The sequence below is a fragment of the Columba livia genome, chromosome 1 (genome assembly GCF_036013475.1).
Source record: "Columba livia isolate bColLiv1 breed racing homer chromosome 1, bColLiv1.pat.W.v2, whole genome shotgun sequence".
NCBI classification, from domain to species: Eukaryota; Metazoa; Chordata; class Aves; order Columbiformes; family Columbidae; genus Columba; species Columba livia.
This window is the reverse complement of record NC_088602.1, coordinates 79,978,167-79,997,004: the sequence shown is the minus strand read 5'-3', so window position 1 is coordinate 79,997,004 and position 18,838 is coordinate 79,978,167. Positions and strand designations below refer to the sequence as shown.

General features: G+C 39.7%; 1 protein-coding gene across 19 annotated transcripts in view; it reads right to left on the bottom strand.

The window, feature by feature from the left end:
* ROBO2 (roundabout guidance receptor 2) overlaps window positions 1–18,838 on the bottom strand; it is a 1,092,721-nt gene that overhangs the window by 452,339 nt on the left and 621,544 nt on the right. For 2 of the 19 annotated variants that reach the window (XM_021299766.2, XM_065064298.1), the window contains exon 1: window positions 3,864–5,011. The exons of 16 other annotated variants lie outside the window; for them this stretch is intronic. In XM_021299766.2, coding sequence (XP_021155441.2) covers window positions 3,864–3,918 — 55 coding nt within the window. In that variant the 5' untranslated portion in view covers window positions 3,919–5,011. Of the gene's footprint in view, window positions 1–3,863; window positions 5,012–18,838 lie in introns of those variants that run through there. One more of the 19 variants, XM_065064394.1, reaches the window with a different exon arrangement.

Here is an 18,838-nt window from a genome sequence, read left to right as displayed (position 1 = left end):
ACATCAACCTCATCATTTCAGAAAGTTCCTAATGGTGGGATTATTGTAGTATGATTCACAGGAAAGTTTAAAAATCCCTATTCTACCTTTTCTGAAAGAACAGTGGCATTTCGGACCCTTTGCAGCATACCAAATTAACAAAGGAACAAATTAGCAAAGGAACGAAAAAAGTTACTTGGATCATCACCTTACTTTTCAAACAAATCCATCTTTGGAAGTGCAATGACAAGATTTCCTAATTGCCTATCTTTTGGACATAAATACATGCTGTTGCAATAACAGCTTACCAGACAGGAAGTAAAGAAAGCAAAATATTAAGACTAATTCAGCAAAACATTTAATCATAGGCATAAATTCATCCCTACTCAGCAAAGTTTTAAAGCATATGATTAGCTTGGAATACATTGAAATTCAGCAAGATACTTGACAAGTGATGGAAGCACACTCTTAAATGCTCTGTAGAATTGAGTCCCATAGAAGAACAAGCTAAAGGAAACAAAAACACAAACTCTCCACTTCAGAATTTTACGCTTAATACATTAAAATGCACACATTCCACAGAAGCAAAGGTTATCCATCAACAGCAAAACTCACATGAGAGATCAAGACCCTGTCAGCATAAATGCTCACTGGAAGAATATACTCTAGCTTTATGTGTAAGCCATGTTCTCTGACAGGCAACTGAGACCTGCACAAGGCCACAGATGTGTAGCTCATTGGTCTGAAGAAATAAAACGAATTTTTTTTAAAAAAGAGAGAATATTTGAACCACCCCACCATTTCAGACGCATGCCTTTCATAAGGAAAAAAAAGTAGTTTTGAAGTATACTAATATAGAGATAAAATCCTGCTTTTACAGAACTATTCTTATATATCTTTAACACTATTATACATTCAAGAACATCACACTTGCAGTTTTCAAGGAACAATAGGTAAAAGCCAGCCCTGACACAAAAGGTTGTCACTTTCATTGAAAGCACTACGAGTCCTACCAGGGCAGAGTTTGGCCCACTAAAACCAGTGTGTATGGTAACATTCAAATACCTGTGTTCACAGTAGTTGTGAACTTGTCTGTTAATACTCATTCTTTCAAGCTTTGATAATGATTGAAAGAGAGAAAAAAAAAAAAACACATAACAAAGAAAGAAATCAATTAAACACTTAAAAGAACATGTAGTCAGCTGTTTTAACTACAAAAGCTAGTGTTTTATTTTATGGTACGGACTCTGTCTAGTGGGATGGGTTTTTGGTTGGTTGGTTGGTTTTTTTGCATGCCTGATTTTTTTTTCCCCCCCCCAAGAACAGTAACCAAGATTGAGAGCTAAAGAAAAAAATATCATTTTGATCTACACCACCTATACACTGTGTAATATCACTTTAGAATCACTAACAAAACTAACGTCACCAGGAAAAGGATAGCTAATGTGCCTCAAATGCCAGTGTCTCTGTCTGGACCTGATACCAAAAGAAAAAAAACAAACCCCAAACCCAACAACAAAAACCTCACAAAACCAGAATAAACTAAGAGAGAATTTTGAAACACAGAAAACAAACCAAGGAACTATTAAACAAGTGGTCTACAGGGTTTTGCCTTTTTTCTTAATTAAAGCATTACAAATACTGGTAATGTTGATGTATACCTTTTCAAAGCAACTGGTGGTATATGTCACCCTAAGGTGTAATCATAATTACTATGGTGCTAAAGAGACAAAAGTACTGTGTGCCAAGCTTGCACGCCAGTATTTCTTCAAAGCTACTTGTTAGTCATTTCAATAATGACAGCTTATAGCTACTTGGTCATGATGTGCTATCCACAAGGCTTTTTATTTATTTGTGTTGTTAACGTAAGCAAACTTGACAGTCTCTGCAATATCTTCTCACAAAAGGGAAGGATCACATCTATTCTGGGCAGTTTCTTGGCATTATTTTCTAATGGGCATGCTTTAAATTAGCTATGTGCTTCACCTGCACCTCCCCCCACAGCCCAGTCCTATAAGGCTAAACCAGAACAAAGGTTCTACTTGTGTTCCCCATGACAAAACCAGAATAAATTATGTCTTGCTCCTGTCGTTCCAGCAAGCTGGTTAATTGCATTTGTTTCATATATCTCCAAACAGGCTGGTACATTAATTACATTCTGTAACACCAAGCTCCTCTGATTCACTCTGTCACTTCCACTGAACACTTTAATTGTATTCCTTCTAGCTACATACAATTCTAAACACTTACTAATAATTACATTTCTACAGCCTAATGTTTTCAGTTTGTGTACAAGGATATGTCCAATACTGGTGGCCTCAAAGTTAAGGATCAAAATATATTACAGTCAGAAAAACCAAGCAAACAGGAAACAAAATCCCTGCAAAACTATGACCATGCTGATAAACAGAAATGTTCCATTAATTCTTTCACAGTTAAAACTTCCTACTGTTTAGCATGTACATACATTATCCAGAAGTTTTTTTATTGGTAGATTAAACTAAACATTAAACTGCATCACATATTATGCTACCTATGTAAAACTGTACTTGAATGTCTCCCTATTCTCATCTATTTTGCCTCCTTTCTTGCTAGGGGGTGGGGAATGATGAGAGGAGGGGGAGAAATACCCAAAGCAGCCTGTGACTGCAAACAATAAACCTAGAGTCCTTGCTTCAGGACTGATAAAGTAAATGCTGTACGCAGTACATTGCTGGAACAAAGTTTGCTCTAACGGACAAGCAAAACCAGTCAGGGTCCCAAACACTAAATTCACCTAAAGTCTAGAAGACTGTTTAGAGATGCAAATACTCAAAACCAGGAGGACTGCTAAGCATTTGGTCCCAGCACACACTCACATAGAACTGTATGCTGTTACAGATGCTCACTTCCTAGTCGCGTGCTTGAACTACTATAACGCATCTAACGGCCATACTGCAGTAGTACAGCGCCAACCCCTACTTCGAAAGACAATTTACCCTTGCACTGAAGTTTCCACCCTACTAAAACGCACTTCCCCAAGATGCTAATTTATAGCTCCCCACCGCTGAACTTGAAAACCTTAGGAAGTGTTGTAGAGCAGACCCAAAGGGTTGAGTGCGGGGCGGAAGGGGGGCAGGAGGGAAGGGAAAAAAGAAAAGAGGTAATCTACCCTTTCCCCCAAACGGTGCTAAGCTTCATGACACCACTCCCCCGGGAAAAAGCCTGTAACGAGGGGGTGAGGAGGAAGACGATGGGAAGATACTCCCGCCCCACGGTGGCGGGCAAGCCCGCCGCACCTGCCCGGCCCCGCAAGGGGTGCGGCGGGGGGGGGTGGGGGGGTGAGGGGGTGGGTGGTGCCGTGGTGCCGTGCTGCCCACCGCCCTGCACACCCTGCTTGCCTTGTCTGCCCCGCGCCAGCGCCTGCTCCAGCCTCCGCCAGCGCCAAAGGAGGCATTTAGGGACTCTGGAAATTCGCCAATTCCCCTCACCTGGAGCCGAGGCAGAGCTAACCTATTTATTTCATCAGCTGGCTCTCCCAGTGTAAAGTTTAACAATAGAAGGAGGCAAAGTAATATCAGCTACAACAACTGTCTGCCTTTCTGCCTCCTTCCCGTCCCCGAAATAAAAGATTTAGCATGGTAGTTTTTCCTCGCTACTTCAAGCTGACATTATTCCATTCATAAGCTGCTTTTTAATTAAGTTATCAGACAGGGAGGAGTACTTATTGGAAACAAATTCTCCCTCTCCTCCGCCCCCCCCCGAAATACCATTTTTATACCATAAACAAACTTAAGGCTCTGTAATGCTAAAGCTTATAATGCCGTCCATGTGCTGTCCCAAATCAGATTCAGATGAAGGGGAATTTTGCACAGAAATGGCATATGTAACATAAGCGAACTTACCATAGACTTGAAAAAGTGCAAATCCAAAGAGCAGGAGTGGCGTCAGCAGACCCATTTTGACATATTAAAAACAATCCCGATTGCTTGCAAGACCAATTCCACGGAGATTAAAAAAAAAAAAAAAAAAAAAAAAAGGTACCCAAAGCCAGTAAGAGGTAGGTGCAAAAGTTTCAGTTTCCTAGCAGCTACTTAAAGTGGAAAGGGAAATCTTGAAATCAAAAGCTGCAAAAGCTGCAGAAGGAAAGGTCTTGAATGTGACACTTCTAGATCCATACAGATTAGAGCAGCGAGCGAGCTCCGAAGGCTTCTGCTTTGCACACACGCTCCTTCCTAAATTCCCACCAATCCAGCCCAAGCAGAGGAATTATTCAAGTGTGTCTAAGACTCTCTTTAGGATCCATGGCAATCCAAACGCAAGCTCTTTCTTCGGAAGACAAGAAGAGACTTTGAGAAAGGACCTGATTCCTAGAAAGTGCTCCACAAACTTCCCGGCACTTTGCAGGAAAATCATTGGCTTGGTTTGGCTATTTTGCTTTCCTCTCGCACTCCCCCTACCCCTTTCTCTCTCTTTCTCTACCAAATCAGTTCAAGCTGCAGTTTCTCACTTAACTTCCATAATAGGAACGCCTAGGCAATGTGCTACAGGAGGGGAACGGCTTTCTCAGCATCCCCTCAAAATAAAGCCCGGTCCCCTCCACCTCCCTCCTCACTGAAAACCGGAGAGGAAACTGCTTGAGGGCAGTAACTCCAGCGCGGTGCCGCTGAGGGCGGGAGCGGCGGCGGGCTGCTGCCGTGCAGTTGTGGCGGCGGCGGGGGGTGCGTGCGGCAGGGGGTGCGGGGGCCTCCCGCCGCAGCAGCTCTCCCGGGCGGCCCCGGCAGCCCGGTGTCCGCCGCTCCGACCTCCTTCTCTCTCTTCTCCCGCCGCCTCCAGCTCCTGCCACCGCGGACACACCGGCTGGCAAGGAGAGGGAGGAGAATGAGCGCGGCTCCCGAGGCTGCCTGGGGAAGGAAGGCTGCGGGGTGTGGACTAAACCACTGTGCTCCACACCCACACGTCCCTCTCCGCCCGGGGTAGGGAGATGGGGACGGCGATATAAGAACACAGCCACAGGACTGGAAATCAGGCTTGCTGCAGGCAGTGCCCCCCCACCCCCGCCTTTCCTCTATAGTTGGGTGTAGGTAGAATTTACATGATTGCTCCTCACCGCTTCCCATTTAATGGGCAGCTAATTTTTCGCTAAGTGATTTCGTGGAACTGTTCTCTAATTATTCATTCCCTCTCCGCACATACACCGATACTTGGGAGTGAGACCCTTGAAAGGATCTTCCCCAGAGATTTTTTTCTGTTGATCCGCTTTGTGGAAAAGGAAAGGTAGCAAATAAAATGGATCACTCGTGACCTACAAACTCTGTAGGACTGGCGGGCTTGCTCAGTGCAAAACCAGAACGAGCAGCCCTCCCACCTCGCGTCTCCCGCGCCCTTCCCTGCCCTCCCCGGGGCCCTTCGGTGCGGGGAACTCCCGTCAGCGGCAAAGTTTCGCGGAACTGACCGTGATGCCCGGAGGCTGGCGGAGGGGGTGTTGGGGACGGGAGACAAGAGAAGGGGCCACGTAACCCCGAGGGAACAAGGCAAGACAGCCCCTCACCCCTGCACGCACGACACAGGCTTGTCAAACGGCACAAAAAAAAAAAAAAAGAAACCACCACAGGAAAAGAGCCAGGACGGCGAAGAAAGGAGCAACGGGATCGAGACCGGAATTTAAGAGTGACCGGGCAGAGACACACCGAGGGCAGGGCGGGCGCGGCCGCTGAGCGGCCAGCGGCGGCCCCGAGGTGACGGTTGGGCCAGCCGTTGCCGCCACGCGCCGTCCCCGGGCCAGCGGGAGCGTCGCACGGTGAAGCTCGAGCGCCCCCTACTGGCGCGCAGCGGCCGCCACCTCGTGCTCGGTGTTGCCTTTTGTTGCGGCGGGAGTCGCGGGGGGAGAAGCCGTAACGGCTGCGGGCGCCCGGGCACGCCGGGGAGTCTCCCGTAGCGCCGGCCGTGGGAAGGGAGCGGGTGTCGTGACAGGAATGACCGAAAATCAGGAGCTACCGAAGGGCACGGGAGCTGTTTCAGTTGACTATGTCTTTTCTCCAGCAGAGAGCCCGGAACAAGTTCCGTTGTGTCTAACTTTTCCAAGGAAACCTGCTCAAATACGTTGGTAGCGTATTTAGTTAGCTCACATTTTTAGTTTTTAGAGGGACATTGAAGTTGAGGATCATTTCAATACAACGATGCTAGATAGAAGTTAACCAGTGAATAAAGACATGTGAGTCACACTTTAATGCACTAGGATGAGCAGGGCTATTTAAATAGAAAGGATTTGCTTTCCTAAGTGTTAACCAACCAGTCCCATGTATTTTTCTCTCAGGTCTCTTTCTTGCTCTTTTATTTCGCACATAATAGAGATTAAAAAAAAAAAACAACTAATTTCTTCATGTAAAGGATCTCAACCGTATTTCAGCAAAATGTACACTGCTCCCACATACTCAAATAATTGGTCTGCAAGTTATTTCTGACTTGGTTGTAATTGGTGAAAAATATTTTACTGCTGCAAAACGTGGCAGTATGAAGTGTTGGTAGCTTTTTTAAGTGTCTGAGAAGATTGTTTCTATTCCATACAAAGCCAGATGACAACTCCAAAGCCTCTTTATGCAAATCAGGGAACAATGTCCTCTTATACTCACAATATGTCCTGCAGATAAATATATATTAACACGTTTAAAGACTACCTTGTGAAGAAGGCTATAATTAAGGCTAATTAGGGCAAGGTGATCAAAACGGTATTCTTTGTCAGTGTGCTTGTGAATTGGCAAAACCAGAAAACCATGAATCCCCTATCTGATGGCAGTATGTGTAACAAGACATGAAATATTAAAGAATATTTGCCTTTATAGTGGACATTTCAAGGACACAGTGAAAATGCTGACTTGTTTATTACCAAATTTTAAATTGGAAATATCTATACACTGTACAGTTTCTGCTTCTCAAATAAATTTAAGATAAATTTAATAACAGCCAATACAGACCAGAACACTTTGTAGATTATGTACAGTCTTCAAAACCCTAAGGTACAGATTTACCTGTAAAAGGATATAATGACTCATATAAACATTCTCAGGAAAATCAATGGGTTATTCATTATACTTGCTGTTGTTTTATTCGTTGACTTCTACAGAATACTGCTCTTCAACTATTAAGCCCTTTGCAAAACTCTAAAAAGTTTCAACCAAATTTAATCTAACAGTTTCAAGCATAAATTTTGCCCATATGTATTTCAGCGATTTTTCTTTAAGAGTTAACAGTCCTCCAAAATGGCTAGCAGGATCTGAGCATCGGGAAACTGGCTTTTATATTGGTGCTGTTTGCCCAAATTCAGAAAACTCAGCTAAGCTTGGCTAGTATACAAACAAAAACAAAACAAAAGGTCATCTAGAGATTTGGAGCATTACAGCAGAGGTTCACATGTGTTATGGCTTACAAGCACAGGACATGTCACAGATCAGAATCACTGGCCTATGAGCAGAGTTTGCTTGGAACAGTGTTTGCTTCCGCTACAAGATGCAGTCCAGATACTTGAATAAGAAAAGTATGCTTGTCTCTCCGGTTTTTCAGTAACCTCCTGTGAACATGGCCAAGACAGATGTTCTTTGCTTGAATAGCAGCGTCTATACAGAGGAGCTGACTGTGCCAACTATTTGTTTGGCTATGAGCAATATGCCACCTCAGGAAATAATTGTGTGAACAGGATGAGGAAATGACATGAGTATCAGTGCACATAAATCTTCAGTTCAAAGAGTGTTGTTGAGGTGAGGCTTTAGAACAGGGAAATGGCACAGTAAGGTTGCCCTGATTCATACTAAGGCCAGTCATCAAATGAGGCAGGACTAATTTGGTAAAACAGCAGTAAGATCAGGCTTCTGTCAGTGGTACAAGTAAAGGTTTTGTCGCTTCCCCAGTCTGATTTTTCATGTATTTGATTCCTAGACTTACATATCTACGTTAAAATAGGTATTTTGTATATGAAAGATCAGATCCGGTGTTTGAAGTACAAGTGTTCTAAGACGAGTGCTCTTTTCAGGTGAGCTCTATTATTCATAGTATTTTTCTTCTAAACCAATTTTACCATTTCTACTGTAACAATACAGTTACAATACAATATGCTATTTCCTATTTCCCATAAAAACCTCCTGTTCTCAAAGAGGAGAGATTTTGTTGAGGTGGATCATTCGGAGTTTATTCTGGATAGTAGAGCTACTCATCCAGGTAACTGCTGAAAGTAACTAGAGAGCTCTAATACCCAAAATAGTACATGTGATGTGATAGCCATATAATTTAAAAGTAGGCAACTAATTTAAGTATTTAAGTTTGGAGGCTGGTCTTTCTAGGCTCCAGTAGAACAAAAAGCAGATCCAGAGGATAATTCAGAGCAGCCTGAGAAACACACAAACAAAAATGAAAAAAATGCCACAGCGAGCATGGACTTTTCCACAGAATATACTCTTGTCTTCCTCTGTGCTGTTCTGTTCCAGGTCATCAGGTTCTGATGTCATCTGGCTATTGCATATGTTATCAGAGATCAGAATTTACAGGTTTTAATCATTATAAATGCTGATACATTATTATTATTCCTGCTGCAATCAATAGGGTATTCGACAGGAAGACCAGACAGTGAGAGGTAAATCAGGAGCTCAGTCCAGGAAAAAAAGACAAGTTGCTAGAAACAGTGTAAGCACTGTAGCTAGATCTCTGTCATGAATGCCCCTGAAAATTAGTTTTTCTGCTGTCCCTGGCTACCACCATTTTGACTAATCTACTTTCCTAGAACCACTCTTATGGGACAAAAAAAAAAAAAAAAAAAAAAAAAGGAAAAAAAAAAAGACGGCTGCCAAAAGCATGTGTTTCTTTCTGTGTCTCAGAGGTGTCTCTTAATTGCAGCACAGAGGGTCACCTTCTGCTTCAACATTAAAAATTCCTGAGTTGTGGCATCTGACTTCAGACTGTTCATATGGAAATATCAATCAAGCAACACTAAGAACCCTATTTTGAAGTGTCCTTACATTGCTAGACTGTGTTAGTGTGTCTGCACTATTTTTAATTACAGCTACAGTGCTTACCACAGTTATAAGAATGATGTATACTGTTGGTAAGATAAATATTTGGTAAATTAAATTATTGCAAGTTTTTTGATATACATCATATGCTCAATTTGAGTTTTGCATTCACAGCTCATTAAATGTGCAAGAACTGGTAACAGCAAGATGGTAGTATTTCTTGACAATTTTTAAAACACTCTCACCTAAAATAAATTCTACTTGATTCTTTTATTTTTAACTGAGATTCAGAGTAGGCAATAAGCACAATTATTTGTATGATAGATATAATGTTGCCAGGTAAAGGTTTTGTAGATCCTACTTTCCATTTGTTCTATGGATATACTTTCACTAGCCACTTAAAAAAAAAAATAATTTACAATGTCTTTCACACTTTGCAGCTTTGTCAAAAATTCAAGAAGGCAGAGAAATAATTCTTAGTTTTAAAAAGAATTTGAAAATGGATTATACATAAAACCAGGGTCATATTTCTCCTTTCTGGGGGCAGAAAGGGGAGATGAAAGGAAGGTTCTAGTTGTAGCGTTCACAAAAGAATTGCTAAGTTGACTGCTGTGTGAAATACAGGCCTGTGTTTTCCTGCTGAGTAAAAGATGTCAGCACACCATCCTTTGAAATACCTGGAGCTGGCATTGTAAAAAGCAACAGTGTCTTTATACTAAAGGGATCAGAGTGGCACATATTAGAAATATGTCTCTGACTTACTGCAATAGTGGCTGAAGCCAAAACCTGTGGTGTGAAGAGTACAGTGCCTGTCACTATCATAAGCACTAAAGTTGTTTCAAAACTGCTGGGCATAGACTTGTATAGAGCAGGTGGAACCGGACTCTTTTCAGAGGTGCACAAGGGTGGGACAAGAGGCAATGGACACCAGTTGCTATGTGGGAGGATTCTAGTTAGATGTCAGGAAACAGTTTTTTACAATGAGGGCACTCAAACAGGTGCGCAAGGGGGCTGTGGAATCACTGTTGCTGGAGATACTCAAAACTGAGTTGAAGGTGAACCTGCTTTGAGTTGGACTAGATGATCTCCAGACGTATCTTCTGACAAATATTTTTCTAATACTCCATGATTCTATGGCTGGCAAAGTTCTCAGCATGGAAGTGTACTTCGACACCGAACACCAAGGTTTCTTGGTATAGAATTATGTACTGAAGTGTTCAGCAGTACTCACTTCTGTTATAAAATTACTTAAAACTGCACTCACAAGTACACAAAAGAACTGTTTAATATTCCTCAAATTTAAGCCAATCCTATTGCAATATTAGGAGCCTTTGTTGAGTGAATCCTATATCAACTGAACAGTGAATATTACAGCAACAGAAGAACATTCTGTGCTCTCTTGTGGTTGGAAATGCTTCCCTTTGCAACTGCAGTATCTACAATTTATAGACTTTCTACCAAGTGCAGTAAGTTCCACATCAAGTTTATGGCTGTCTCCACATTGTAGACTGTAGCATGAGTTCATTATTTGCAACAGGACACACTACATCCCTTCCAGTCTTTCCACAGCCTATGTCTAGCTAGCCCTCTCCATGTCAGGAAATTTCCTCTTATGCATTAATATATTAATCATATCCATATGTCTGTACATCTGCCATTTATATGGCTTGTGAGCATTCCTGTCTGCGACATCAGCAACTTCTATTCTCTCTCTTGTATCCGGGACTCTGTATAACTTACGCATTTCTTTATCTAATGAAGGAAAAATTGACCACTTAACAAAAAGGCACCAATTATGGAATCAGGTGCTAATTTACGTAAATAAGGACATCAAAGATGTATTCTATCAACTACTAATAAAATAAGACTCAAAGAGCAATTTTGTTTATGCCTTTGGTAACATAGCCCTCTATTTAAAGATACATTTTTATTGAAAGTTAACAAAAATGCACTCTTCCATAATTTACATACAAAAAATAGTACTCCTTGAGTGACAAGTTAAGCTTCATTTCAAAATACAGTTTAGGTTTCCAGAGGGCATAAAGTAGTCATTGTATCATTCCAAAAAACAAACCCAAACCAAACCAAACCAAACTAAAAAAGATTTAAAAAAAAAAAAAAAAAAAGAACAAGCATTAAAAATGAGGAACTGGAAGAGGATAAAATCTTACCCAGCCTCCATGAGAGATGCAAAGGTGAATTTTTTACTAGAAAGATGTATTCTATCATAGTCCAATCAGACTGATTCATAGTGAAAAGAAGTGTAGGTACTGCACCCTGACTTCCAAGGATCAGAAAACCGAGCTATATAGCAACACAACGTTTATAGCTGTACACAACAATACACAAATAAGTCTTAAGCTGAACACCATATTCTTACATAATTATATTATAACTAACATGTTATGCTCTCTTATTAAATGACATATGTCACATTTTCAATACCAAGTGCATGTTGACATCCAACTACATTAGCCAACAATATTTACACTTTAATTACAGCTTTTAAAATGGAAATATGTGACTATATGTGTACTTCAGTTGTTAATGGGGCAGAAATTCATACAAGGAGATCCATATATAAATGTCCATTGTATAGATACCCATTTGTAGGTGGGCAAATATTCTTTACAATATGAAGTGTTTAATTTATTAATGTAGAAAACAAGATTTAGTATTTCATTAACAAGTCAACTAACTTGAAAATTCTAATAGACACATAGAGTATTGTTTTTCAATCTTAAATGGCTTTTGAATTTAGCTTCCTTTTATAGTTACTGTTTCGTAGAAGAAGCCAGACTTACTGAGTTCCCTTCATTATCTCTGGCCCCCAAAGTGTCAACGGCACACATAGATTATTGCTTAGCGTGATTTCTGCCGTACTACAGTCCTCAATTGTAATAATACATTAGTCAAATGAAGGACCTGTTGTGGTACCACAGAGCTTCTGATTTATGAAGATGTCAGCTCTTGAGAATCTGGTCCATCACTATGGTGGCAACCCTAACAGCATTAGAGGCTCTGGCATATTTCTACCAGTGGGTTGTAATGTTCCCATCAGGCTATGATTCTTTTTTGCAATATGGTGCTGTCAACACTGTGCTCATCAGTTATACATATCAGTGGATTATTAACAATATTTGTCAGACTTCTATATTATTTTTTTGTCCCAGAACAGCCTTGCTTCACTTCAGCAATAGTATTATATTTTGCATTGAATTGATGTTTCAGTCATACGATTTTTCACTGCTCATGTAATTTAGTTTTCTACCTAAATTTTTATACCAGTATGTAACTTGTTTTTTAAAAGTGTGATGCTATTAAATGTAGCTGAAGCACAGAGAGTTCCCACAGCAGAATTTGGGCCAATACCTCTCCCATGCATGGCAGACTAAAAGAATGGTTAAGATTGAAATAAATTTCAAAAGTAAATTGAAAATAAACATAAAAGAGGAAAAAACTGAAACCTCAGAGCAAGACTTCTCCTTTAAAAGAATGCATTTAATAAAATGATAAATAAGCACAAGTGTAAACAGCAAGTGTCCTGTATAATCATTAGAGGAACTATGGTGTTTTGTATACTTTTGCAGTTAAAGCTATTACAGGATTGAATTGCTTCAATTGTATACAAAATCACTAAACTTCTACCAGGAAAACAGTAAGAATGTTTTCCCTCTATGCTGCAAATCCTATTATACTGGGAGCATCTGGGCCAGTACTGGGTCCCTTTAAAGCCTATAAAACCGTACATGCAAAGGGGCCAGCTCAGAATACAGAAACAGAAGCCAATGACTCATTATAACGTCTGGCTCTGAACTGAAACACAAAATAGCAATTACCTCAAAGCTGCCTACTGCCACAGCTAGGAAGACTCTTTCACATTTAAAGCACACTACCCACACAACAGAAAATCTCTTTTTTTTTTTTTTTTTTTTTTCTTTGTAAAACTTACAATACTGATGGTGGAATTTAGCAATCTAAGTCATCAGTTCAAATCTTGCCCATGCTGATGGTGAGCAAAAGTTATTACCTGATCCACAGCTTAAATTATTTTAGAATCAGCTTTTTGTAGACAAGAGAAATACATTGTAAGCTTATCTTACCTAGACAATCAGCAATAGTTCAGCCTTCTAGGACAACCTTGAGAAGAACAGGGTATTTTGCACTGCCATGGCCCAGAAGGAACTTTTTGTGAGAATGAAGAAAGAATTGGGTTTCAACAGCATCTGCCACAATGAGATCCTGTAACCAGGACTGTGTATCTATGGACTTCTGTAATATAAATAGTAATTAAATCCTACTGCCACATTACCTGCTGAAAGATTTTCTAAATGAAATGTGTTTTTCCATGATTCTGGCAAAAATTTGTGTAAAATATTAACTTTTTATCATTTCCTCCGAAAAAAAAAAATATAGTAACTCTTTAATCTGTAAGTGGCATGTCTATTAAAATGCCAGCTTTAAAGTAAATGCACCAATATATTGAGTAAAGACACAAGATATTTTTAAGTAAAAAAAGGGTGAATAACCCTACATATGAAATTCAAAATACTGTAGTAATGCCTATAGATATGTAGGTGTCATGAAATAGTGAAGATGTGCATTGGATTTATTATTTTGTTGATTTTGACAAGAAACAACAGTCCATTCTGAAGAACAGAAGGAAAGAGGTATTCTCATATAAATCTGTATGGATTTACTTGAGGAATTTCAATGACTACTTACCAGGCTTGAATCCTCACATAACAAAAATACATTAGAAGTCTTTTCCAGTGTCCTTTGGATGAAATACTGCAGCTGATTCAAATAATTGAAATAATGCAGCAGGACACCAGGGAAATTTTTCCTCTAAGTGTTGTAGAAATCCTTTTAAGTGATCTATATTTCGAACAAATGTAGCTCAAATTGTGATGTACTTTATAGTATCCACACTGGTCTTCAGTGTTTTTGCAGGGACATAGGACAATGCTGATCACTTAATCATAGTAGTCCTGACATAGAATTCTGAGTACTAATTTTTTTTTTCCTTCTATCTTTCCCCCATAAATCCATTTAGTTTTCCTGTCACATGACCTGGAGATTGATTAGCAATTCAACATATGCTCCAGTAGAACAAGTTTGAATCTGTTAATTTTCAATTGGCCATAAATCTACATTGCTCAGGTGACATGTACAACATCTTTTTGAGTCAAGAAGGAGCTTGCTTTTTGATCATCAACAGTTCACAGTTTCTACCCTTAAACTAAACATAAAAATACCAAGGATTATATTTCTAAAATCTTGTGGATGTGTGAACATATCAGTGACCAGTATTTTTGCAGAAAAGTGCATTCTTGGTCCCTGCATACAAGCTTACAGTTGCTTAAGTCATGTCTTTGACAAGCAATGTGTAGGAAAACTGACATAGCTTTCTGTAACACCAACACGACAAAAAGAATAGAATCATTGAATCATAGAATCATTTCAGCTGGAAGAGACCCTCAGGATCATCGAGTCTAACCATAACCTAACCTAACTCTAGCACTAAACCATGTCCCTAAGAACACTGTCTGTACACCTTTTTAACACCTCCAGGAATGATGAATCCACCACTTCCCTCGGCAGCCTGTTCCAATTCTTGATAGCCATTTCAGCAAATAAATTTTTCCTAATATCCAATCTAAACCTCCCCTGATGCAACTTGAGGCCATTTCCTCTCATCCTATCACTTGCTACTTGGGAGAAGAGACCAACACCCTCCATGCTACAACCTCCTTTCAGGTGGTTGTAGACAGCGATAAGGTCTCTCCTCAGCCTCCTTTTCTCCAGGCTAAAAAGCCCCAGTTCCCTCAGCTGCTTCTCATCAGACTTGTGCTCCAGGCCCTTCACCTTCATTGCCCTCCTCTGCACTTTCTCTAGTACTTCAATGTCCTTCTTATGATGAGGGGTCCAAAACTGAACACAGGATTCAAGGTGCAGCCTCACCAGCGCTGAGTACAGTGGCACAATCAGTTCTCTAGTCCTGCTGGCTGTACTATTCCTGATACATGCCAGGATACTGTTTGCCTTCTTGGCCACCTGGGCACACTGCTGGCTGATACTCATCCAGCTGTCAATCAACAACCCCAGGTCCTTTTCCACCAGGCAGCTTTCCAGCCACTCTTCCCTGAGTCTGTAGTGCTGCGTGGGGTTGTTGTGACTCAAGTGCAGGACCCGGCACTTGGCCTTGTTGAACCTCATACAATCGGCCACAGCCCAATGATCCAGCTGGTCCAGATCTCTCTGTATGGCTTTCCTACTCTCCAGCAGATCAACATTCCCATCCAGTTTGGTGTCATCTGCAAACTTATTAAGAGGGCACTCAACCCATTCATCCAGATCGCTAATAAAGAGATTAAACAGAACTGGCCCCAATACTGAGCCCTGGGAAACACCACTTGTGACCGGCTGCCAACTGTGTTTGGCTCCATTCCCCACAACTCTTTGGGCCTGGCCCTCCAGCCAGTTCTTTACCCATTGCAGAGCACACCCACCCAGGCCATGAGCTACCAGCATCTCCAGGAGAATGCTGTGGGATACAGTGTCAAAGGCTTTACTGGAGTCTAAGTGCACAACATCTACAGCCTTTCTGCCAACAACTAGGCAGGTCACCTTGTCATAGAAGGGAACATTGACTCTGGAGCTGGATGTCTGATACATAGATGCCTCTTCTGCCAGAAATGAGATTATAGATGCAAGACTGGCAAAGGAATGTTAGGGCATCTGAATTACTAAGTCCTAGATTTGTAAGCAGTGACTTAAGCAGAAGACTGCTAAGTCAAATCACAGTGATGGATAAAACAACTGAGGAAAGCATGCCTTAAAACAATGCCAAGATGAGCAAAAAAATGGGATAAGGGCTGAGTAACAGCAAGTAAGACTCTGGATTCTTATAAGGACATATTGAAACATCTTAAAATACAGTGGAAATTTGGATTTAAATTATTTTAGTCCCTAGAAATCAGAATTATAATAATTAATAACCACATTTCATAATGTAGGCAAATAGCAGATGATAGAAAATTTTTTATGGAGGAAACATGTCCCTTATTACATTTTCCAAACTCCTGCTTACCATTAACATTTTAGATCTACATAATATTTAAGATGCTTAATTCAAACTGCTTAATATTCTGGACTGACAGGCTCATTAAACTGAACAGTAGGATTACTGTCATATGCACTTCAGGCACTACAATATGAAATTTTCTATTTCTAATTCCAAATGTTTAAAGAGAAATCTTTATCATTAAAATTGAAACTGTGTTTCTTTTCTTTGAGGAATTACTATATATTTGACATCTCAGCTCTGATGACATTTTGGTTGTCTCTTACATTCTAAACTGTTTAAGCAAAAGAGTAGAGTGCTGTGTGCAGTAGCTTTGGTATAGTTGTTACCCATATTTTAATCAGTTCATAAGCTTTTTTAATTTATGCCTGTCAATATTAAAGAATCATCTACTGTAGCTATAGGTGTTTGGACTGGTGACATTGTATACTAACTCCCATTTGGACTATATTATTTTAATACATGAAAAAGTACTGACCAAATTTTATACACTCTTAAGAACAAAAGAATTTTGCAGAAAAATGTTTCTCCAAGGCCAGTTTTATCAAAATTATTTAGAGGTGCTTTGCAGTGCTGATAGCATCTGTATGGAAGCCTCACTAGTGTTGCAAGTCAGTGCAAGTTAAGTTTCTAGCAGTTAGTTTCTTTTGAAGGTTCTTAACAGGTACCTATATAAATATTTTTATTCTGGCAGTGTATGAAAACTTCTGTAATGTGGTCTTTGATCTGGAGATCTAGAAAATACATTTAAGACTCTTTAAAGGGAGTTTGACATTCTAAGTACTCTTCTTTCAGATCAAATGAAAAGTGCAATTACAAGTCTTTCCGTAGTAAGATACCTCCTGTTAATAGGAATTATTACAGGATTCACTGAGCATCACAGCTAGGTTTGGTCAGAAGCTATGCCATGTGCACTGAAATAATTATGGATGGAGAAAGCCAAGAGAAAGGCCAGAATACAGTGAATAAAATTGTAATGAATAAGAACTGACATAAACAGGATCAGAATAGCATTTCCAGGGGAGAAGCAGTAACAGAGAGTTAGGTTAGCAGACATGTGAGAAAAGAAACTATTCCTAATGCTATTTTTGTTATTTTCACAGAAAAGGAATCACATGCAGTCTTGGAAGATGTCAGGAAGGATTGAACATGCTTCAGTGTCACTCCCTAAAGAAAAAAATCACAAAATGTAAGTGATTAAGTACAACTATTGGCCACACATTGTTCTTTTGTATTTGCAATAACACAAGGAAACAATAAGGATTTTAGCAATTATTATATCAGAATATCAGATCTACAGTAAAATCTAGCCCTAGGTTATAGCAGCAGCTGATGAAACCATTCTGTTTTTTCGGTTCTTTCCTCAGGAATTATGATTCTAAAGTCCATTCAAAGAGTCCATTTGTAGATCATTACCTTCACCCTTTTTTTTTTTTTTTTCTTAATTATATAGAGGTCAAAATTGTAACCTAAATAGTAATTAAATCTCACTGCCACATTAAATCCCACTGTGACAACATGTTGTGTTGCTCGTACAACAACTGAGCTGAATTTTTTTTCTCTTTCTCCTTTCCTTTCTCTGTTGAGATCCAGCTAAGAAGTAGAGTTCAGATGAATCACTGTACTGCTTTGGAGGTTGACTATATGGTCAGTTGAGACTACCAAGGGACTTCAAGAAAAAGCATCCTACTTTTCTCCTACTCTTGTAAAAATTTGTTTCCTTGGATATTGCATATAAAAAGGCTTATGATGCCATGCACAATTGTGTGTTTGCATTCTTGTATGCGGTATAGGAGTTAGGACATGGTGCTGCTACTTCTCTTATGAACAGGTTTCTGAACTGAGACTCGTAGCCATGCATTATTTATACAGGCCCACACAATGTTTCTTTTGCAATAAAAATAGTCTTGAATTCCTCTAACTTGTGATTTGAATTTGTTTTTATAAGAGCCAGAGACTGTAAAAAAAAAAAAAAGTTATGTTAAAAAATTTCATTGGCAATCTCAATAATCTTGTTCTGTCTACTTATTTTGGCTCTTTTTCCTCAGTGCAAGGTTGCATGGTGAAGGCATTTCCTCTGAAAGTTAAAAAGTGAGGTCACTGAAACAATTGTGATAAGATATTATTTCTGTAGCTTCTGGAATTAGATATGTCTATCTTATCACCATGTAGATTAATTCCACTACCATAGAGTCATCTCTTGTTTTCATAGAAGCTCCTTTCAGCTTCTATTTTACTCATTCCTTTTTCATTTCCAGAAAGGATATATCTTTTGAAAGAATAATCAAAAGAAAACAAGAATCTAGGGGAAGCATCTACATACTAGGAGATAAATTTCCAATTTTGCCCTTGAAGAGGGGCAACTATCTGATTTTCTATTTTTCCTCCCCGATCTGCTCAAGGTGAACATTTCTATCTTAAGAAAAGGGCTATGTAATTTGATAAGGTGACTAAAAGAAGTAAAACATTTAGTCTTAACAGATAAAAATTCTAGCACTACCACTTATGACTCATCTTGTTCTCAACAAGAAGGAACTACCTCAAGAGAATTAAGCAAAATAATTCTTGGTTAGGATAGTCTATATAAGGCAAAGCACTCACTGCATGTTAAAAACTACTTTAAAATATAAAACCATTAACAGTCCACAGATAGCATTACAGCCACGTGACATTATTTGGAAACTTGCCCTGAAGTATATCTCAGAACTGCAGTAACTCCCATTTTGTACAAAAGGAAGATATATTGTTGTTAAGCCTTGTGTTATATCTCAGTGGTAAAGTCCAAACATGGACT